This window comes from Ictalurus punctatus, chromosome 25 (genome assembly GCF_001660625.3).
Source record: "Ictalurus punctatus breed USDA103 chromosome 25, Coco_2.0, whole genome shotgun sequence".
Taxonomy (NCBI): domain Eukaryota; kingdom Metazoa; phylum Chordata; class Actinopteri; order Siluriformes; family Ictaluridae; genus Ictalurus; species Ictalurus punctatus.
Genome location: NC_030440.2, coordinates 13,800,789 through 13,825,036, shown reverse-complemented (window position 1 = coordinate 13,825,036; position 24,248 = coordinate 13,800,789). Strand labels below are relative to the sequence as shown.

Genomic DNA, 24,248 nt, shown 5'->3' with positions numbered 1-24,248 from the left:
AGAACTGCAGGGAGATATGGCTCTGGTATATCTGGCATATCTATGTGCCCGAAACATGGTTCAATTTTATGCAGTTGCTATTCATAATTGTTATTTCACTTATACAAACCTCCTTCTTGGTGCTGCACTGTTCCGCCACCAGCTGATCGAACACAGTGCCATAATCTTCATAGATCTTCTGCATTTCGTTGATGTGGCTGGCCACCTTCTCCATGGCCCTCAACGCATCTGCAAAAATTAAGACATATGGACTTTTTCATGTGCCCATATGGACTAATGAACACAAAGACCAACATTTATACCCCTCTCTTCCTCTGTGACTGTGTGAAGGTGGATGTGGTACCTGTGAGATGGCAGTGCTCCTCGCTCTCAGGGTCTGTGAGGGACGCAAGTTCTCTGAGCAGCAGTGGATATTTGAGGACCCTCTGCACAGGCTTGATGAGGTAGGATTCCAGCGTAGATGAGTGCTGTTTGGTGGGGTTCCTCTCCTCCAGGAACTCCTTAAACGCCCTGTCTGTCTTTGCTACAGAGACACAACAAGAAAATCAGTGAAGCCTAATGACAGATATTTTCATATCTTATTGTCCTACTTGTGTAGGTGTAATTGACTCCACACATCGGACAGGACGTTCTGAGCTGACGCTTACCTCGTTCGAGAACTTTCTGGACTTTGATATGGTTGGCGCAGAAGCCGCTGTAGAGCTTAAAGTGGTCGGCGTAGTACAGAAAGGATCCGCCCAGTGAGGAAAGCAGTTTCTGAATTTGCAAAATAGTAGAGAAAAGTATAAAAGACATGAAAAACATAGAAAACCCAACACAGAAAAATTGTGTTACATAAAAGTATGTGCTTGTGTGCCTGATCAAGGTTTGCACACTCGCTTACCTTGAGCTGCTCTGCCGTCTGGAGTGTCATGAAGTCTGGAGATGAGCTGGTTTTCTCTTCCAGCGTCTGCAGAAACACCCTCTGGAAGTCCAGCATTTCTGGCAGGCTGCCAAACAGAGACTCCATCTAATAAAAGATGAGAGAACAGCAGGTGAAGACAACAGGAAAAAAAACCCCTCAAGTTTGTCTGTTTAGTTTTGTTTTTAAGTGAACTAAAAGGGTGTAAGCGACTGTTACAGAACTCAAGATACAATGGAGATGGCCATTCATTCATTCATTCATTCATTCATTCATTTATTCATACATCTGTTCATTCTTCAGTCCTGGTCAGGGTTGTGATTGATTCAGAGCCTGGAATACACCCTGGATGGGACGCCAGTCTCAGCAGCCTCTCATACCAATTTAAAAGCTACGAACAGTGTCAGAAACGCTACAAAAACTGCACATGATGGCTTGCCACAGACGCTCAACATAGGTCAGCTTGGTGTGTCAGGTGCCAGTGTGTGAAGAGGAGCTCTGCAGGGTGGCTGGCTCTCACCTCTCCACTGCTGAGGAAAGTCTCTTTCTCTAAAGGCTTCAGGTAGATCTCGAACAGACAGCCAAGGTCCTGATTAACACACAGTGCAGCAAAGCATTAATGATTTCATAACGTCATCACAAAAGGCAAAAGTTGGTCTATATTTAAAAAAAATGGTCTATTCTCAAATCTGATTGGTCAGAAGGTGTTGATTAATTTTCTATAACAGCAGCTTTGACAGTAGTTCCAGTTGCAAGGCAAATCACAGGTTTAGATTAATGTGTTCATTCTAATACTTTACTGTTTCTATAATAACAACTTACACAGGGACTTTATTTAAGGCGTTTGTTTTTTTTACATGAGAAAGTCTGTGGTTCCTCTGTAACGTAACAAGCTGTATTTTTGTTCTTATTAAAGCCAAATGTAACTATAAATCAATCATTAAAAAAGCACAAGATTATCTTTTTTAATAAATAAAACATTTTAATAATTGGCAAATTGTTGTGTTATAGTAGAGGAATAGAAGACTTTAGGGCATGCTGTATTAGAAAATAACAAACGTCATAGTGGTGACAGTAACTCAGCATGATTGATTACTTTCCTGTGACAGCACACACCATTGTTTTATTCTTATTCTTTACATACACTTTATGGTCAAGTGTTTGTGGACACCTGACCCTCAAATCTATTTGAATATCACATTCCAGATTTAGTCCCCCTTTGCTGTTATAATAGTCTCCACTCTTCTGGGGAGGATTTCCGCTAGATTTTGGAGCGTGGCCATGGAGATTTGTGTTCATTCAACCACAAGCGCATTAGTGAGATCAGGCACTGATGTTGGGTGAGGAGGTCTGGGGTGCAGTCGGTGTTCCAGTTCATCCCAAAGGTGTTCAATGGGTTGAGGTCAGAGCTCTGAGCAGGACACTCGAGTTCTTCCTCTCCAACTATGGCAAACCATGTCTTCATGGAGCTCGCTTTGTGCACAGGGACATTGTCATGCTGGAACATGTTTGGGTCTCTTAGTTCCAGTGAAAGGAAACTGTAATGCTCCATCATACAAAGACATCCTATACAATTGTGTGCCTCCAACTTTGTGGAAACAGTTTAGGGAAGGACCACATGACCAATCATGTATCGTATGTGTCCAGGTTTAAGCCTTATATTAAACTGGATAGGGATGAAAAGTAAAAGAAAACAGAATAATAATCTATATCTAATCTATAAGATTACATTCTAATCTTATAGACATTTCTCCAAACTGGGGCTTCATCTATAAATCTTCAGGACTGAACCACATGTCCAACTGCCCTGTCTTTCGACTACTAGAACATACACAGGTCTTCTGTAAGAAGATGATGTACCTTCACATAGGACTTCTCGGTGTCCACGAGCTCCTGGATGACCTTGCGAAGTCTCTCTGTGATGGTCATGTGGCGTGGGCTGCCCCTTGCAGTGCCGCTCTCAGTGGAGTACGGGTTCCTGTAGCCCTCCGCGGCAAGGCTTTCATCCTCGGGGTAGGTCTGGTACAGCGGGCACGCTCGCGTCACATTCTGTAAATGATGTGCAGGAGAATCAGTCTATGAGTGTATGAGAGTCAAAATCAGGATGGTTTTGATTAAGTAACAAAGCTATTCAGTGGTGCATGAGAAATAGACATCGCTACATATGATACTGTGAACTGTAGTATTAATACTACTACTACTAATAATAATAATAATAATAACAATAATAATAATTTACATCATGCTATAACTAATCTTTCTTGAGGTAACATGTACCGTCATTTTATTACAAAAGTCATTTAGTGTCCTTTTTCTGCTTCAGTTTGTTTTATGAATGCAGTCTGGCACAATCCACAGAATGTAAATGTGCTACTGAAGCTTTATCTCACACTCACACTCCACCTTCAGTGGGCCGTAAAAAAAAACAAAGAAACGAAAAAAGTCTGTATTGAGAATTCCAGCCATTTATCACCATAATCTGTCCTGCCACAGAGTATTAAAGTGCTGACAAACTGATAAATCCCCTGGGGGAGGCCACTGTGCTGTGATGTAAAGCTGTTCTCAACACTACAGGAAAAAACAGACTCACAACACACAAAAAGTGCAAGCTATAGAAAATAGATTTGTAAAAATGTATAAACCTCTTAGCATTTAAAGTGTGTGTGTGTGTGTGTGTGTGTGTGTGTGTGTGTGTGTGTGTGTGTGTGTGTGTGTGTGTGTGTGTGTGTGTGTGCGTGTTCTGCCTGCAGTGATTCATCCTACAGCACAATCTTTCCTTCTGATTGCAGACAGGATAATTACAGCCATTATAAATAACAGAAACATTTCTCTAAAGCATCATTTTTATAAATCCAGAGGCACACTCTGTAAAAAGGTCATGCTAAAATGCCGGCACATAAACACTCCACTAAAGCAGAGCTAATGCTCACTCACAGACACACACAAAGACACACACACACCAATACTAGCAAATATCATGCTGGTGCACACACACACACACACACACACACACACACTTCTCTTTAAAGAGTTGCTGTTGTTTTTTATACTGAGGGAGTATGTATGCTACGTTACACATCCGGTCAAATAACACTTTTTTTATTTTACACATGCAATCGCATGATGAAGGACAACCTTCTCTTCTTATTCAAGGCTATGTAGCTTAATTAAGTAATTCATTCCCATCTTGTAGTGTAAGATATATTTGTGCATGGGACTGTTCTTTTAATGTTAGCTCCTAATAGAATTCCTGCTAATCCCGTCCACTCCTGCGGTTATTGTTGCTTGTACCTGCCCGTGATTGGCTGTATTTCTCAAAATGTAAACGAACTAGTCATTTAAACCACCGTGATCCCGAACCAGGATAAAGCAGTGACTGATGATGAATGACGGAACGCAGTACATGTGTCATGAGGCACTGCGTAAGCCTCGTGCATACCAAGTCATACCATGCACTGAAAGTCTTTCTAATCTTTTCAGTAAACTCATGCATAAATCATACGGGGGGGATTGTCCATGTTTACGGATTTGGATTCAGCTATATTGGAATTATATTATCATATCCAGTGCTCTGGTAGAATTTGGCCTTTAAATGAATGACGGCAGGGTATTCAGAGTTTAGAGTTTAGTTTTGTTCATGTTTATAGATAAATCACACTCGAATGCGAGTGTGATTGTTCCCGGTGCCCCCCGCAGCATTGATTCTAAGTATCATTTTACGTCATCACAAATGCGCATGAACAACACAACGCGTTCCCCCCGTGATTGAGCCTTTTTAAATTATTTTGGTGCTATTATGCGCAGCAGTGGACCTCTTCTGTGTTCCACAGCGTTCCCCTGCCACTCATAGTACAGGTGTGTGGAAACTAATGATGTCATCATCGGCGAAAACACGCACGAACCCGACTACAAGTTGCGTTCTCGTTGACGGGAATCGCTGCACAGTTCCAGTCCAACCCGAGCTCAGACCACCTCCTACAGGGTTCGGTACCGCGGTGCACTTCCCGGTCCGCATGACAGATTTCACATTACCAATTTGCTCTGTTTCGAACTAAACTGCCAGTGTGAACGCCCCCTAAGCCTCACTGCATGCTAAAGCACATCGGAAAGTCTTTGTGTCATCACTGAAGAACCGGATGCTCTGCAAAAAAAATGACATCTAAGTGTGACCATTCATTTGAAGTGTGAGGTTTTGAGGCAAACATTTGGGTGAGACAGAGACTTCCTTTCCATTCTGTTCTCGACATTAACTTCATCACTGCAGACCAAACCTAAAGAAACCATTAAACATGGTTGAAGGTAAAATTGTGCCGATTTGATGTTTCTCCAGAACAGTCCTTTGAATCTGAATAAGTATAACGCTTCACAGAATGTGAACTGAGACCGAGCCTACTATCTCACGGAGCCAACCATGCAGGAAGAAATCTGGAATTTCTCTTGGCATGCTTCACCTGGCTTTTACGACTAAAAATAATCCCCACATCACCAGGCACCCTTTCAGCCCTCGCCTCCTCCCACACCTTCCACTCCTCTATCTTACCTTTCTGCACCGCTCGGCCTTATCGCAGACGTCCCCTGAAAGGGGCACCGCTGCATCGGCAGGAACCTCCAGGAACCCACAGCCGTCTGGGAAAGAAAACAGGGAAAACATCTGCAACGGTGAGTGAGACAGAGACACTCCAGGTACGACAGATGGAGCAGTCAGCTTGTTAAATATTGCGTTTCTCTGAACGCGTGCCCTAGGGATGGAGCCCTAGGGATGGAGAGTAAGTGCACTTGACTGGTGTTAACTCGCATTGATCTGGTTTCTCTAACGGCGGTTCATTTAGTTTTTCTCTCGTTCCAAACATACAGAGCTACATAGCTGCTGAGGTGACATGGTGGCTTAGGGTTTAATAAGCTGCGGTCACAAATTCATAGAGCAAGGCCACGTTATGTTCATGAAATACTTCACTCGTAGTGACTGTTGTATTTTTAAAACGAGTGAGACAGCAAGAAATGAACGACACTGCTGTGGGCACAGGAACCTAAGCATAGAGAAGACGGATAATATTACACGTTACTTCAATAGGGAATAAGGCATCAATTTATAAGAATTCATACGATTCATAAGAAATACAACACAATTCATGGGGATTAGATATTTATTCTGTGGCCTCAAAACATTCATCAAATGAACATTAAACCTGTTTCTCAGAATGACTGGGCACGTCCATTAGAAGAAGCTTGTGAGGTCGTACCTGATGAGCTGAACTGGGTCTGTGTGCTGTGTGAGGGTGGAGGGGGGCAGTAGGGTGCGCTGGATGGTGGAAAGGGTCCGTATGGGTCGCCGGGGTCACACCCTGGCCACACACTGCCTTGCTCATCTGACACGCTTTCCTCACGGCGGAGGACGAGACGCAACGTCTGTTCGCTAAACAAGGTGTGTATGAGGCCCAAGTCCAGAGTAGAGACGCTCGCAGTGTTCACGGCCAGGATCTCATCACCTGCTTTCAGCCCTACACACACACAGAGAAGGATCAGATCCACCTGCACTGTAAACCAAAGTCCATCAGCCTTTTAGCCAAGTGTCTTTATCTGTACAGCAGACGCTAAACACTGAATTTGTCTATGGCTTGAATTATTATTTTTATTTCCTTCCTTCAACCATATTGAGATTTTGACCAAAACAATTGCTATTATTTTATTATTATGACTGTTGTAAAAGATAGTTTTATCATGATGAGTCACCTTTACTGAACGCCAGGCCCTCTGGATTCACCTCACTCACGAAGATGTGACTTCTCCTCAAACCATCCACATGGCCTGTCACTGCGAATCCTGCCCACACACACACACACACACACACACACACAAACACACACTCATGTTATGAACGTATTTACCACTCACACCTTGTGATATTTCAAGTCAGTCTCACAACAGTATCTAAGATCATGTATTGTGTACATCATAATACACTGGAAAGTGAAAACACACCTCTAAATAACAAATCTACCACCAACCACTCACCAAAATCGATGGCGGTGTCTGGACGTGAAATGATTAAAGTGAACACGTTGAGAGGCCAAACTTCGAGCTCGTCGTAAACCTGTTCAGATGACAGAAGCGTCACAAGAATAAAGTTAGAAGAATAAGGTTACACGTGGCATGCAGAACACACTTTACTGATGCACTGATGGTTATCCCATATTTACACGTATACAGCAGGGAGTGAACATCAAGTCTACAAGATCACCAAACACTACAAGACAAGCAAAACCGCGACTGTATTAAATACAGGATAATCTGCAAACGGCAGCTGCATCCGAATGTAGAGGCACATAAAGGAAACAGATCTGGAAAGACAGTCCTGAGTGATCCAGATGTGTATTAAAGTGTCGTAAAGCTCACCAGGTCTCTTAGTAAGTCTGAGTTTGCTGGAGTGCTGATCTCCACATCTGGGCCTGAACGTCTCTTCGTACGCAGATAATACAGCGCCGGGTCCAGCTGCCTCAACTACGCACACACAAACACAAACAGATCCATCCATTCCGTCCTGAATAAGCTACTTCACATCACAGATGGTTACATATAGTCCACAAGACAAGATAATAGCTGCTGAATTTATAAAAATGACCCCGTTCAAAAGTTTACATACCCTTGATTCTTAATACTGTGTGTCGTTATACTGTTTTTATATTTTGAGTCCCTTGTTTGTCCTGAGCAGTTAAACTGCCCACTGTTCTTCAGAAAAATCCTCCAGGTCCTGCACATTCTTTGCTTTTCCAGCATATTCTACATATTTAACCCCGTTCCAGCAGCGGCTGTATGATGTCGAGATCCATCTTTTCACACCGAGGACGACTGCGGGACTTGTACATTCACGACTATTACAAAAGGGGCAAACATTCACTGATGCTCAAGAAGGCAAAACGGTACATTAAGAGCCAGGGGGGTGTAAACTTTTCAACAGGATGAGCGGTGTAAATTGTTAGATGCAATTTAAAAAAGATCCTTTTCTTGAAATTAAAGCTGTTTTTTGGTGAAAAGAAATGATTGATTAGCATCAAATGTCTAAGCAATTTCAGTATTGCCAGGTACAGTTTTTCTATTGCTATGAGAATACGTTATTTATACTGTATTTAGTCCTCAGAACATGCATGTGTGTGATTCGTTAACTGATTCCACCTAACAACTCGAACGCTTTTGATACAAATATTATTATTAAAAGATATCACAATTCAGTAATTCAGTTCAAATCAATATGCAACTTAAATGACATCTCCAGTCTATGAGGAGGATCAGTAAGCATGGGAAGATATTTGGGGATCTATTTCTAACGAAATTAATTACGTTGTTAATTATTGAGATTAAGATCAAATATATATTCCAGTCGCATTGCTATAAAACCTGAAGAGACGTCCTCAGTTTGCTAGTTAACAGACCAGGAAAGATAAGAGCCATGTTATTAAACAGGACGCATATTTAATTATCGAAAGCTTTGGTGTAATTAAAACGGTGGTTCGGATAGCTTTAAGCTCATTTTATTCTCCCCAGCCATCCTTCACGCAGATTCATGAACAGGGCCGATTCAGACGCTTTAAACGTTTCTGAACGTTAATAAGATGATGATGTACCTTGCAGGCTGAGGCGAGCACATCAGCTACAAGGAAATCCTGCCTGACAGGAACGCTGAGGACCTGCCTGTCAGGCATGGACACACACAACAGGCTCTCAAAGCCACAGTCCCAGACTCTGCCTTCGGGTGGCGCTGTGGGATGCAGTTTGGGAAAAGCGTCGAGACGCTGCTGGAAATGCAAGATGAGACATTTTTACAACTTTGTAAATCATTTTAACATTTTTGACTCCTGATAAGTTTCTTTTGTAAAACAAGCTGTGGTTCAGGTGAGGCAGGAAATTATATACAGATATAAAGAAAAAAAATATCTTAAAAGTGTCTTAAAGCGATGCAACATTTCATGCATTATTAGTTTGTGTTTAATTCTGTATGTGCTTTTACTGAATGGAAATGTTCCTATATGAAAAACAAACTCGGAATATAACTAACTTATTATGCTACATAGGGTTAGGGTTAGGATACGCCTGTCTAGCATATCTTCACTGTCACTGTACTGTCTCAGTAAATTTATAATTCATAATAATTTGTCAACAATAGATGTCTTAACATTTATCTGGTGTTTCTTAAGTAAGTAAGTAAATTTGATTCATATAGCACATTTAACACAGCAAAGTGGACCAAAGTGCTGAACAGAGTAAGAAAAGTAAAATAGAAAACAGAATAAAACCAATTAAAGACACACAACAGACAACAGTAAAAATGAGATTAAAACGCCTGGGAGAAGAGATATGCTTTCAGCCTCGTTTTAAAATTGATAATTGAAGGTGCAAGGCGGATGTCCAGTGGCAATTGATTCCATAAACGAGGGGCAGTGACTGAAAAAGCTCTATCCCCCTTTCGTTTTTAAACGGGATCGAGAGACATCCAAGAGAAACCTTTTAAATCAGATCTTAGAAATCTGCTAGATGACTGTGGTGTAAGAAGATCTTTGAGATAAGATGGAGCTTGATCATTAAGAGTTTTAAAGACAAACAACAGAATCTCAAACTGGATCCTAAACTGGACCGGGAGCCAGTGGAGGCGATGCTAAAATTGGGGTGACATGATCATATTTCTTTGCCCTGGTCAACAGCCTTGCAGCTGCATTCTGATCCATCTGGAGATGAGCAAGAGATGACTGAGGAAGTACAATTAATTACAATAATTCTTAACAGCATGTCTTTAATTCTTTATCTACATATACAGACATGCGTATGCCTGTAATTGAATTCCTCAGAATGTTATTTATTGAATGAAAATTTGTAAGAAAATGTGCAACATAGTATACGGTCATAACATAAGCGATAAGAGGAACTAACTTGTTTTGCAGATGTATAAATGGATAAAAAGTACAGGATGTCGACTGTTAATAAAGGAAATGTTGTGATCGTTGAGAAATTGCTGTTGTATAAGAGGAATAAAACAGTTATAGGAAAATAATCATCACCTGGCTGGTAACAGTAACTGAGCTTCGTGTTGAAGCGTGCTATTATGGCGTATTGGAAATTTCATAGCCTTCATCAAAAGCCAACTGTTGTTCTGAGCAACTTGGATTATATCCCAAATGAGCATGTTTAAAATTGCAATGTAGGTGTAACATGTCGAGCTGGTATCATGAGAATCCGTGTGTTTGAGCTTCATTATATTGACTGACAATAGGATTGTGATGAAATGAATGCTAACTCCGCCTCTACAGAGATCTACACACACACAGCCCGCCTGTTTGCAAAGTAAAGTGTCAACAGATCAGCAGGCTGTTGGGACAGCTGTGCAAGCCATGAAAGGGCGAAAAAGTACTCCCCCACCGTTACCCACCCGCTCCTCTTCCCAGTTTCAGGGGATTAGAGGGGGTGGGAACCTCCCTTCACACATTATGAAGGAGCATTAGCATGTCAGATGGTGCAAGCTGGCACCTGGGCCTGGCACAGCAAGAGCCTTCTTTAAAAGAATGTATAAAAATTGATGAGAATTGCGAAAAATTCAGCCCCATCTGCTAGCGAGTCTACAGAGGGCAGGTGTAGATGTCGACAATCGAAGAAAAGTGAAAACACGACATCACTATGATGCATGTATTACCTCTGAACTGCTCTGTGCTGGTGGATGGCCAAGAGTTCCGCTGGAATGTCCTTCGAATATCTACAATATAAACACACACACACACACACACACACACACACACATCAAAATATATCCAAGGTAACATTCAGGCTCAAAAAAGCAACATGGCCTCTAGAGTTGCATTTAATTAGAAACCATAGCGCTGAGCCAGCTGTTTTTGATACTATTTAGATCCTGGATCGGAACAGAAATGGCCTCTGAGGTTTGCAGAGAAAAATAATCAAAGGTCTGAGCGATGCTGTAATTACAGCTTATAGAGGGCAGGCTAATGTGCCAGCCTCTCAGCCTACAAGCGAGAGCCACAGTCTCCCCTCGACCCAGACGCCCGCCGGGACGGCTCTGAGTAGACCATCATCTTCCACATCTTCGCTTCAACGAGAGACCCGCTCTAACCACACACTGATCTACCGCAGCCAGAATCACAGCAGCATCAACAACTGATACACAAACAGAAAACTGCTTCTGGAAAGATTGACGAGTGGAACTCAGAGCTTCAGACATACTGTAGTTACACAAATAAGGCAGGAAAGATACATGGATGGATGGATAGATCAATACATGAAGAGGTAGATTAGGTGGATAGAGGATGGATGGATGGATGGACAAGCAGACAGATGTAGAACTGCACTGATTCAATGAATGGATTGTTAGATTAGATGGTGGAATTAACTGAGGGATTTATGGATGGCCCAATGGATGAATAGATGAATAAATGGAGAGGTAGATTAGATGGATGTATGGATGAGTGCATGGATAGATAGATCGAAAGATGGATGAACTGTTGGATGAATGAATGGATTGTTAGATTAGATGGCAGGATTTACTGAGGGATTTATGGATGGACCGATGGATGAATAGGTGGTTAAATGGAGAGGTAGATTAAATGGATGAATGGATGGATGGACGAATAGGTAGATGAATGAACTGTTGGATGAGTGAATGGATTGTTAGATTAGATGGCGGGATTTACTGAGGGATTTATGGATAGAGTGAGGGATGAATCGATGAATAAATGGAGAGGTAGATTAGGTGGATGGATGGATGAGTGGATGGATGGATAGATTGATAGATGGATGAACTGTTGGATGAATGAATGGATTCTTAGATTAGATGGAGAGATTTATTGAGGGATTTATGGATGAATAGATGAATAATGGAGAGGTAGTTTAGATGGATGGATGGATGAACGGATGGATAAAGGATGAATGGGTAAACAGATGGAGAGAGAGATAGATTAGATATATTCGTATTGATTAGTGATTGGTGTAAAAGGCATTAGCCAGTCAGAGTGATGCAGCATTTCATTTAAAGCAGTGCACTGCTGGAAGGTCAGTGACACTGACTCACCTCCGCTCCATCCTTATGGCCTTCTGGAAATAATCAGCCTAACTCCCCCATCCCCCGTTCCTCTGTCTGTTACTGAAGCTGAGAGCTGTAGGCTTCAGACGACAGGAGTGCTTTCCAGCTGTCTGATATTTAAGCGGACAGTGCGGTTTTACACAAACCTTTTGTTTCTCCGCTGCTCTCCAGCTTGCAGCAATTAAGCACGTGGTTTATGGTAACTCCGCGCCAGAGGGGTGCGTTATTAGGGGTCGTTTGGCTGAGATTACGCTGCTCTGGGTCATTAGCCGGCTGGAAGAGCTGAGCAGTCGCCTCTGATCATATGTGACTCAGGCAGCGAGCGCTGTGTGTGTGTGGATTTAGAGCCAATGATTTGCGTTGAGTTAAAGTAAACGGCAACGACTTGCCTGCTGTTTGACGTCCATGTGAGCAGGAGTTTGTTTCGCCCGTTGGGGTGAACGTAATAGCATTTACTTACCTGACAGCTAAGGATAGCAGCAATTGTCCTTTGCGAAGGATCAGCAAGTGGACAAAACAGCTGTAACTTAAATGATACACACACTTTCTTCTCTAAAGCTGGATTTTAGATTTTGGTTTATAGGTTGGACCATTTGCTTTCCTAATCAAAGTACTGTGTGAAAGTTGTTGAAAAACAGATCTGTTTCCCGTGTTTATATATTTCTGTAAAGCTGCTTTGAGACAATGTCCATTGTTACAAGCGCTATACAAATAACATTGAATTGAATTGAATTGGTGCATTGCTCACTGTTTTGCAAATAGAGCAGTGTTCATCCACACTCTTTCTTGGTGATGTAGAGAAGGATGATTTAGACACGGTGTTTGATCTTTAGGCTCTGGTTTGTTGCACCACAACCGATAAGACCAATCAAACCAGAAACCTATTTTCATTTCTTTAGTGAATCTGAGTGTCTTCTGAGTGACAGGAGGAACTCAGTCTGGTTGGTTCAGTGAACTGATCCTGTGGTTCTCATAGTCCAGTGGTCTGCATTTTTTGTTACAGTGGTGTAAATCACAGCCTACCATTATCAAAATTATTGTATTATTGACTTCTTATAATTATTATCCAATATGACTAGTAACTTGAATTGAAAAAAAAGCGTTTAATCCAGCCCTCAATAAATGCCGATTTTGAGAATTACAGGAAGTTCCATGAGCAGATAATCCCACATTCATGAGTCGTGACGAAAATCTTAAATGATTAAATCTCCAAGATGGTCTCACTGGGAACGGTTGGGGCAATGAACCAGTAGTGAGCACTCTGCTCGTCGCTTTTCCCTAAACCCTACTACAGTCCAAAATCTGCAACACCCCAACACACACATTAGCAATGCCTTAGTAATTATCCAGATTAAATTCTGGAAGCTAAACACAGAGAGAAAAACGAGTTGGGAGGGAAGTTTGTAGGTCAAGTCTTTTAAACAGTGTTAACGTGCATTCCAAGAAACAACATTTTTGAACAGATTTACCAACCAGGATTAAAACAAAGGGGCTTCAGAAACATGCCACTGGGGCACGGCCTAGCACTCACTCGTAAAGATCTGTTTATACAGGTGATGAGGGGGAAAAAAATAGAAGCAAACGCCAAATGTTTTTTCCACAGACAGAATCAGTGGCTGAGCCAAAGCAGTGATGCTGCATGGAATCAGGGGAGCATCAGGATGCTCTCAAATATACATTAAAAAATGCTTCCTTACATAGAAGAAGCTTGTCTGCTTTTCTGTAGATGTGAATGTCTATATATAAGTATGTATTAGTCAGCGTTACCTGGGACAGAGACTGTCTCTTTTCACGGTTGCGTCTACTCAGGCTGTCCAGGCCTTTCTGAGAGGAGAAGATTCCTCGCTTGCTCCGTGCAGCTCGAGATTGAGAGCGTGAACGCCTCCTCAGACTGGCCTCATCATGGGTGCACATCTGTTTATACATGTAAACACACACTTTTAGACCATACTCAACAGCTACGTTAAAAAAAAGGATTATATATCCTTTTTTTTAATTATATATATTTGTTATATAGATTTGTATACCAATTAAGTCTTATCACATCAACTTGCTATTTATATACATATTTATATACACACACACTGTGTTGTCCTAGTTACACACACACACTAGTGTATGTCCTAGTTAGGCTAAAGCCACTTTAGTGCAATAAGTGATTATTGTTACTCACCAAAGCATGGAAAGATGAGACAGAGAAAATCCCCAGACGTCCGAGCGCTATCTTTGACTGACGTGAAGCGACGGCTAACAGGTTCTTGGGATTGGGCTGCTCGGAGCCCTGCAGGCTGGCCAGGTAGCAGCGCATGCGGAAAAGCTCCATGTTGAACTTCTCCAGGTTTTGCTCCCACTGCTGGATCTACAATGATGCAATGCAAAATAATGAAATCTGACCGACAACAATACATCTTAGGAATAGCTAGGTTAAGTGTGGCTCTTGATAACCACTTGTGACAAATGAAAGAAAATAACATTGTCAACATGTCAGGTGTAGGTGTAAGGTGTTAGTAAGAACTACAGTGCAGTTTTATCCACTTGGATATTTATTCTAAGACATATTAACTTCCTGACTTCCTTCTGATTATACCTTACACCTACCAAATCTATAGTAAAGGGGCATGAACTAAAAAATATCTTCCATGATCCTAACCTGCCCCTCCACAGCCTTCCTGTTCTTCTGGTCAGTAATGACAGACAACTGCAGCTCAGCCATTTTCTTCATTTTGCTGTCCATGTCGATCTTCTGCAGCAAGGCTCTGCTCTGGCTCCTCAGCAGCCGCACTGTGTCCTCTTTGCCCTGACGCTTGGCCAAGTGTGAAGCACTGGCTGAGTGGATGGCCGTTACCCAGTTCTCCACATCTGTCTGATTTGAGGCCTGAAGGAAGAGAAACACAGCCAAGTGGGTTACGGATGGCCATGTGGGCTTCACATAACCCATTATAGTCAGATTATAGTCAGCTCTCTTTCAGTATACAGTACAGCGTCCAACACTAGCACCCCTTCAACTCTGACTCTAACCCCATGGTCCAATTATTTTTAACATCTTCCTCTGTTGGAGTCCTTAATCGAATCTTAAAGCCGTTTTCTCCTTTACCCCAAAGGAGCCTTTTAGGTTCCAATTAGCAAATTCAGGCCATGTAACACTGATTTACCAAGGGAAGGGGTTGGGCAAGTAGAATTGGGGGAATATCTCATTTTCACACTGGATTTGGATTTCTTGGTGAAGGTTAAAGTGTAGCCTTATTTTCTTAATGAAGGCTATAGCGTAGCCTTATTTTCTGTTATGTAATGATCTTTCCATTGTAGAACATCTACATCAAGCAATTCATTATTCAGTAGCGAAGCAAATTTTATGGACTTATAGACTAGCTCTGGGTGACTTTAAGACAGAAAACTGGAGTGGTTAATACAATAGGGCTTTCTTTTCCTCACATGGAAAAAACAAAAGTTATACAGCCAAATGAAAAAAAAAACCCAACCCAAACAGACGAATATACATAACCTTCCAGTTCAGACATGTGCTGCCAATTTTTCATTACCATGCAGTTTACCAAGATATAGTTATGAAACTGGCAATGAGGGAACATATTATGTAGACCAACATAGTCATTATGAGCTAGAACAGCAACACATAAAATGCATTCCTGGGTATAATGTGGTTTCTGAACACCAAGCTGCAACAAGTTAGCACACAATTTTATCTATTATAAGACATCAGGATACTTCATGTTCTATGGTATGTGCTGACTAAAAAATACTAAGATGTATCAAAGAGAACGAGTACATCTAGGTTTGAAATGGATCTATATAAGAGAGAGGTACATGTAGAGATTAGCGGATCCAAAGATCCTTTGAGTCACTTTGGGATATGGGCATTTGCCAAATACTGTAAATGTAAATGCAAACCTGAAAAAGATAGACATCTCCGTAAGCATTGCTCAAACAGAAAACGTTTTCCTTCTTTGGGTGTTCAGGGACGGCCTGGACAATGCTGTCCTCAGCAAGCAGGACATAGCGTGGGGACATTTCATGCTCTGGGCAGCTCTTCCCATCAGCCTCACTCAGAAGGAGCATGCAGCCTGTTGGAGGACAGAACAGTGTGTTACCGGAAATGATGGTGCTGTTATGACTGTACAATAATCAGAAGGTTCCACAATTTTCTTCCAATTTGCCAGTTCAAACCCACTAGCTGGCTGTTCCCAAAAGACGACAGCTACCAACCAGGGAGGGTTAAGACTAGCATGTCACAGGGGAAAAAAGAATGCCATCCTTCCCACCCAGAGTACATAGTCAATTTTGGTCCCTGTGACTCCAGGCCATGAATAGCTGTGGCGTCATCACGATTCAAACGTCTGACATTAGGGTGAACACTTTTCTGTTGCACCAAACTGGAGCTGGTTTAAAACTGTTACAGTTATGTTATAGTCAGATCTGCTGGAATGGACAGAGTCGGACTCACCTTTAAGCGTGACCCAATATTGCCTCCACCTGCGGCGTGCCACCAGCTCCAGTTTGCGCTCTTTATGCAGGCTGATGAGTGGTTTGAAGGCAAGTAGCCCAGCCCGCCGCACCACTCCCTGTTCCTTCTCAAACAGCAGCTCCATCTGCTCCAGAGAGCTCAGAGACCCACTGCTGCTCTCAACCTGCTCGCCCTCGACCTCTTCCCATTCCTGGAGAGCATCACCCATTTCCAGCTCCTGCATGAAGTTCTCGTAGACATTCTGGTTCTGCTGAGTATATGGCTCTGTTAGAGAGCAGGCCGAGCGTGTCTGGCTGTTCAAGAGGTTCCAGCATGGGTCACCCACCAGTTGAACACTGGGGTCACCCACCAGACCATCCACACCACTGCTGAAGGTCTCTGAGGGCTCCTGAGAGCAGGTTGATGAAAAACACACTGACTTACACGGTGAAGTGCTAAAGAGAAGTGTAAACATTAATGCACACTTGTGCGACAAGGTCAGCACTACACTGGGAGGAATCTAAGTGGGGTTTCACACATTTTGCTAGTGTTAAAAAGAGGTCAATTTCAATAATGGTTGACTACAAATATGACTCTTGTCTCTGTATATCCAATCATGTAGATCTGATAAGTTAGAAATTCCAAAACTAATCTCTAAAGCAACTTTACACCTACCCAGCGTAGTCTGAACTTGTGCTAAAATTACATGCAGATGTGAAACCTGCATTTATCTGATACTATGTATGAACAAATCGCTATGAATGAGCAGATAAAAAGGGGCAAACTGTGGAGGTGTTTTGCCTTTGTACAAACACATCTGCTCTTCGTAGCCTTTTATTCTCACCTGTAGCCTCCGTTTCTTCCTGCTCAGGCTTCCGGTCCAGTCGCTAATGCGGCGGATCCGGCTCTTCAGCGAGTCCTTTCTGGAATTAACATCACCACCACCTGATTTTCTGCATGGCAGTGTGAGAGAGGTGAAAGGTTGGTTTTCTTTTCTCTCTTCCTTAGTAGTGGAATTGAGGTCAGGAGCATCCTGGACCTGGTCTTCAGGAAGGATGCCAATCGTGGGAAAAGGTCCGGTCAAGTTCGGGTTAGCGTAAACATTACCGAAAGAGTTCAGTCCAAGATCCTTCTGCTCTGTGTGGAGTAAAACTGAGTCTCCAATACCACTGTCCTCCTCTGTGCATCCAGGAGAACAGGTGATATAGCCAGTGGTTCCATTTCCTGTCCCCTGACACAGGATCTCATCTGCATGGCATTCCATAGTGGAAGGAGGGCAGCTGATATCCTCGGTACGGGTGGAAGAGAGTGTAGTGTAGCCGCTGCTGTCATCTGAAGGCTGGTTTGTTGTGAAAACATTGTCACAGAGCTCTGTGGCAGCACCCCATGGAGAGTCATACCAGGATTCCTCAGAACTGATAGAGGAACCTTTGCTGTCCCTCAAGGTCGAGTCCATGGGTGCAGCACAGATCTCGTTGTCCAGACCTCTCCTCCCATTGGTAAACTCCACCCTCAAGCTTCCATCCCCACTCAAGAGCACCTTGGGACTGCTCTTTTTTTGAGGAACTTCGGAATTAGAGCTTATTACTGAAGTGTGAGCGTAACAACAATTCCCACGTTCCAGGAGTGGCCTATGGTCCCACTCGTTGCTCTGCGGAGTGCCGGGATGCTGTCCATCGATGTAGTCATAGTGGTAGGAGACGTATGGCTGGCTAACTTTGTGCTGGTTCAGGCAGTTTCTGGAGGACCCACGAGTCTTAGAGGCTGACGCTCCTCCTGTGTTCCTCCACCAGCTATGGGGGGAGATGACTTCCTCTTTGGACGAATGCAACTTCAGCGAGCACGGCCGTGACTTGCCAGGAATGATGAAGCTGCTGTGCTGGCTGTCTGTGTTTCCCATTCTCACCTGTAAGACTAAACAGAATGACAATGTTGAGGACCTGGAAGTGCTATGGATGTGATTGTCTTTGTTTTTTTTTTTTTTTTTTTTTTTTTTGCATTTTCAGATTACATAATCCACATAATAACTAGAGACTTTTTCAGTTCTGATACTGATACCAATGCTGAACCTTTCAGTATCAGCCAATATCAACAATATTTTTAACGACTAAGCTTACAATGAATGGGTTTTAATCGAAACACTTCACTTAAAATGATAATCTAATATGAACATACTCAAAATAGCTCAAACACTTGACTACCATACAGGAAGAAATGCACAGCCATCACCATGATGCCCACAAAACTGCAGCTTTTTCTTTATTCAAACCTGTAATAATGTGTGCAAATGTATGCAAAATTATACAGTTTAAAATAAAAAACCATGCTAGTGTAATACTTAATAATGCCAAGCTGTTCCCAGTAAAAAACGTAATGGTAGAAAGTAGACATAAAAAATAATCACCATGTTAGTATAGCATCATATTAGCTTCATTCTTTTTTCCTTCCAATATTCCACATCAGCCTGATACCGATACTCAATATAAAACAATACATAGATGTACAAGTAACAAGTTTCCATTACCAGTTGTGATGCTGCTCCTCAGGATAAACAAGAATAATCCTTCATATTCCTTTACTGCTCATTCCGTTTCGTCCTCCTAACAGTCCTCTCGGTGTCGTTACCATTCCCTGTGATCCTTTGTGCGATCCTCCGCTCGTTCAGTTCTCCGTTCTGGGTCTCTTCTTTCTTCCTCCCTGTTTCTCCCTCCAACGTTCTGTCTCTCTCTTCTCCAGCTGTCCTGCGGTCTTGCTTGCTCATCTGTGGGGAAACAGATGAGGGAGGAGCGTGTGTCAGAAACACAGCCAGCCCTTGTGTGTGTGCCGTGCGGTGGGAACCCCCTCCTCCTCCTCATCCTCCACCACCTCCTCCTCCTCCTCCTCCTCATCCCAAATCCAAACATCGCTCATGCTTTCCTCTGGCTGTGCCGCGTTCCATGACGTACCGCTACAAGGCTTTACAAGAACAGACTTCATTCTGACCCACTGTTTATTTTTGGTCATGGAAATTCCAAACAATTTTCATTCATTTTCTGGCGACTGTAACCATAATGGCTGCAGGGTAACGGGATACTTCTAAACAATGCTCAATGTGATGCTGTCATGAAAACACTGGATGTTCAAGTTGTGTTTCTGTACGCTGATTTGGATTTTGCTTTTGTCGCTGTTTTATTAGTAACTGAAGTGCCTGTCTATGGCTGCTGAGGGAGTTCTTCTGTCTTGTAGAAGGCAGCTGCAGCCAAGCAAACCAACACCCATCCTTCCTCAGAACACATCCGTGACCTCTGACCCACCAGTGAGCTTGTGTGAATGAAGGCGTCCTGTGCTGCATACACAGAGTGCTCAATGAAACAGGCGACTGGATACTACTCAAACGGGGCGTATTGTTGCTTCATATTATATTAAAGCAGTGTGATGCATTGAAGCACAGGAACCTTTTCAGATAGTGGCTGCACGGAAGCAGCCAATGAGATGACCTGGTTTCAAACGTCAGGGATCGCAGAAAGGCAGAACGAGAGCACTGTAAGATGTCTGTCCCATCCCCTCTCAGACAAGATGATCTGAATATCCTGAATGGCTACGTGCCACTTGCTGAATCCTTTGTGTGTGTGTGTGTGTGTGTCTTGGCCCCAGTGGCCATCTGCTGCCTCGATAAGGCACTCAATCACCCCCGACCCCCAACAACCTCCAAGCCCTCAGATTCCTTTGGACTTCAGAAACGCTGACACTATAAGCGACATTTGGACAGACGATGCTGTTTGATGGGTCAAATACACTTGTTGAGCTTCTGTGCAGGAATTCCATCTGCCCTTGACATTGAAAATCCCGGACTTGATGTCTTTACCGAGAGTAAGGAATAAAAAGCTTGGGGGTATGTGATGGTGTGATGAAGCCCAGCTCATGCCACTGATACCACCACCACAAAGTTGATTATTTTCCTATAATAACACTTCTTAAATGTTTTTTTTCCCCGTCATACAGTAAACCACAGCAATTTGGCAACAATTAAATTATAAAAAATTATTAATGAACAACACATCGTACTTTTTAACCATTTATTATAGTGCAACGTCCATGAGACAATGACTTACCAGACTCTCATTTTTCTCTCTCTTGAAGTTAATATAACAAAAAACATCTTGTCCTGAAGTCTCTTGCATGGTGGGAAAACATATTGACTATAGTTACAGTGTGCTGACACTGGTATACATTTAGGTTATGCGGCTCATCTGCCATACAAGTCTACTAGAGAGACAATAATGTATTAAAACAAACCCATTAGTATAAACCTGTGATTTGCTTTGCAGCTGCTATTCTATCGATCAAAAGACAGAGCGGCTAGTCTATACATTAAAAGTTCAAGCTCATACTATGGAGCTGATGAGTTTTATCTTGGAAAGTGATTTTCCATATGCTGCTACCGTTTTATAGAATGAGTTTAGGGGGAAACCTGGCCCAAATGGAAAAGGACATAAGCTGGAAAGTTTATGATTTAGTGCAAGTTTTAAAAGAATGGGGGGAACGATAAAAATAGTGATGCATCTCTTCAAGTGGAACAGGAAGTTGGAAGTTTGGATTGGGAAACATTATGGATTGGGAAAAACAGAAGCACCTAGCTTCCCATGAGACTGTAAATCTGTCAAAACACACACACACACACACACACACACACGCACGCATGGTGTGCATAACGAGTTCTGCCAGACCTGCAGTCTGGGCCTCAAAGACAACTCATAATGAATGTATGTATTTTCCTAAAAGACAGCAGTAACAAACGCTAAAACTCTGAGCATTTTTTTTTTTTTTTTTTTTGTGGTGCTGGTGTCAGGGATAGGAAGGGGTGGGGGATCAGCACTGGTGGTTATGGCAGCTGGTCACCTGGGAACCATCATATGACTAGGCCTCTTGTTTGGACCAGCATACCACAACTAGCAGCTCCACACCGCTGCCTTTATTCACCCAAAGCAAGATGGAGAGATGGAGGGAGCTGAGAACAATACAGAGCGCTTGTTGTTGGCTTCAAGTGTTGAGGTGCGATTACTTGATAAAAGCGCTGGTTTGGATCAAAGTAGAAAGCAGAATGAAAAGAGAGCATTCCTGAGAGCAGTGCTGCACAATTTGTCTTTTGTATCTGACAAGAGTTTCAGTGTCAACCACCAAGCAATAAAGATTCTGGCTGCAAATTTGTTTACATGAAAACTAGTGATGAAATGCGACTGGGCTACGTTCTGTCAGAAGCAGCCACAATACTGAAACTAACCAGACCATCAGACCTAAAAAACACAACAGCTCTGGAGTCAGTAGGGCACAAATCAAGATTCTAATAAACACTGTGGTCTGATGCTGCGATTATATGTCTGTGGCGCAGAAACATAATGTTGAATGTCACCAAAGATGGAGAGTGAGGCTACTGGTTACAAATACAAATACACCACTTTACTGACTCCAACGTAAAATAAGGACTGAACTGGTTTAAAGTCAACCTAGTTGGCGTACATCACACTGACATTACCATGCGTCCATCTGAATGAATTCTGATTCCAGTTACATATCTGGTTATATATCTCTCTTCAACTCTGCAGTTGGTTTGCATGTACGTTAGATGTAATTTATGTGAACGCAAACATCACCATTTATTAATTGTCAGTCAATGCTTCCACAGCAGTGAGATTCTTTTGAGTTCTGTCGAGTGGAACAAGCAGCTAGCGTTAAATGGTAGAGTTTTCAATAGGCTTGCTTCATTTTCATATTCACTAACCGCTTCATCATGGTTTGGGTGTGGTAGATCCAAAGCCTATCCCAGGCACACCGGTTATGAGGCGGGAATACACCATGTATGGGACATCCGTCCATTACAGGGAAACGATTCACACACACGTTCACACCTAGGGGCAATTTAGCATAGCCAATCCACTCAGCAGTCGTTTTGGGAGATGGGAGAAAACAGAGGAAACCAATATGGACTCAGAGGAAACCAATATGGACCAGACAGACGGTCCATATCACTGTTGCCGTATGTGAACGTATGTCTCAGGTTATATACAAGAAATTGTTTTAATTCCAATTGAGCTATCAGTTGGATTACTGACGGGTTATTAGGCTGCATGACAACGTAGCCACTGCAAACCCAGTGCTAAAGTGACAGGACAACCAGAAGGACAACCAACACATAGGTCAAACTATACTATGTTACACTATTACAGCAGGACAAAAAGATATATACAGGTCAGGATGACAGGCAACATGAAACCTGACACCATCCGCTCCTTCAGCAATATCACGGCAGGAAAGTGGTCGTATGCGTCACAGAACAATCTGGAGAGGAAGGAAAGAGCCGCGCGCTGGGGGAGCCTGGATCAAACTCACAGGAAAGACTGATTTTAGAGGCAGAGGACCAAGTCTAAAAAGTGGAAAGTGCTGCTTCCCATGGGAATGGATAAGAAATGATAAAGCAGAGCTCAAGTCAGGGGAATGGTGTTGGGGCACAGGAAGTCAGGCCGTGCCTGTTTCCTCCAGCTGCCTGAGAGGAGCCGTTATAGTCCCTTTGCGGGCAGACGGGTGGAGCTCTGCTTCGTCCAGGTGTGGAGGAGAGCAGGACTGGGTGGGTACAGCTGCTTCCTTTCAGTCATATAAGCATTTTTATCCTTTTCCTCCATAAACATGAACACATAGCAGAGTGAGCACCTTGAAAGGTCTTTTGTTCCTCCCTGACCCAGCTAAGAGGCTTCGTCTACACATCAGGTTTTGAGAGCATGTGGAAGCATAAACACTCATCTTTTACAGTGTAGTGGTGTTGTAAGTAATATGTTTAGCCTCTCTGAACTTCCTGACTGTGTTTCAGACCGTCCTTTTACCAGATCTTCTTGTTTAAAGATCTATCGGTGGGGCATGTAATCAAATATTTGCATGTCTCCTCCTTAATTAAACACTTACATCAATAGAGCTGAAGTTGAAAATTGGGATATTATTGCGTTTTTAATCTTAAGACTCTCTCGGTGAATCAAATCGATCTTTGAATCAAAATCCCGTGTCTGAGTGATGTTCACGGTTCATTAGGTGCCTCATTACAGATTCACACCTGGTGAGATTTAGACATTGGGGTCATAGCTCCTACTGCTTTCCCAACTTTCCCTTTGCACTGCAGGGTGGGAAATCCTCCTTTATTCATCTTCCTTTGTTGTCGTGGAAAGTGGGAAGGGAAAGCACAATGCTGAGGCGAGTGCCTGGTGCAGGCCAAACCATTCAGCCTGCAGATGCCCCGGCACCACGCAGGCCCCCTGGCACAGCCGCCATCCATCAACGCCAACTGAGATTAAAAGCCAGTGGAGAACCTCATGCACCACCGCTGGGCTCTGGGCATGATAGGTCCTGGCACTGAGCACACCCAGAGCTGTTTATACAGTCTCGGTCTACCACCAAGGACTGTCCTCACTACTCATCAGTAACTCATCACTGATTTAGCCAGTAGACATTCATAATAGTAAAAAAACAACATTATTGTTTAAAACTCATGAGATTGCAGAGTTACAGAGAATTACAGAGAAACCCTCACAACTCCGATGCCGATGTTTTTCAGTGCCGGTGTGAAAAGGTTTGTCCCACTTTTTATTGTTTCTCTTATAACTATGTAATTACACATGCACTAAAGATAATGTCTGTACTGTTACAGATGGATTACAGCCATACTCATGTGTATCAATGCCAGTTTTGGCTTATGAATCAATAAATATATTGTGGCAGTTGTAATAGTTTTATTTTAAATTAAAACTTATTATATTATTTCCTGCCAACACCACTGTTATCAGAATTCT

General features: G+C 42.7%; 1 protein-coding gene across 3 annotated transcripts in view; it reads right to left on the bottom strand.

The window, feature by feature from the left end:
* Window positions 1-24,248, bottom strand: part of LOC108257866 (rho guanine nucleotide exchange factor TIAM2) — a 50,059-nt gene that overhangs the window by 4,160 nt on the left and 21,651 nt on the right. The window contains exons 2-21 of one of the 3 annotated variants that reach the window (XM_017455968.3): window positions 18,962-19,198; window positions 17,282-18,351; window positions 16,438-16,846; window positions 15,885-16,057; window positions 14,629-14,853; window positions 14,152-14,337; window positions 13,746-13,892; window positions 10,578-10,637; window positions 8,521-8,691; window positions 7,295-7,399; window positions 6,914-6,992; window positions 6,632-6,721; window positions 6,142-6,399; window positions 5,442-5,527; window positions 2,762-2,950; window positions 1,422-1,490; window positions 884-1,009; window positions 648-756; window positions 344-523; window positions 110-228 (exon numbers count right to left, since the gene is read on the bottom strand). In XM_017455968.3, coding sequence (XP_017311457.1) covers window positions 110-228; window positions 344-523; window positions 648-756; window positions 884-1,009; window positions 1,422-1,490; window positions 2,762-2,950; window positions 5,442-5,527; window positions 6,142-6,399; window positions 6,632-6,721; window positions 6,914-6,992; window positions 7,295-7,399; window positions 8,521-8,691; window positions 10,578-10,637; window positions 13,746-13,892; window positions 14,152-14,337; window positions 14,629-14,853; window positions 15,885-16,057; window positions 16,438-16,846; window positions 17,282-18,337 — 3,837 coding nt within the window. In that variant the 5' untranslated portion in view covers window positions 18,338-18,351; window positions 18,962-19,198. The remainder of the gene's footprint in view (window positions 1-109; window positions 229-343; window positions 524-647; window positions 757-883; window positions 1,010-1,421; window positions 1,491-2,761; window positions 2,951-5,441; window positions 5,528-6,141; window positions 6,400-6,631; window positions 6,722-6,913; window positions 6,993-7,294; window positions 7,400-8,520; window positions 8,692-10,577; window positions 10,638-13,745; window positions 13,893-14,151; window positions 14,338-14,628; window positions 14,854-15,884; window positions 16,058-16,437; window positions 16,847-17,281; window positions 18,352-18,961; window positions 19,199-24,248) is intronic. The other 2 variants (XM_017455970.3, XM_017455969.3) reach the window with 2 other exon arrangements.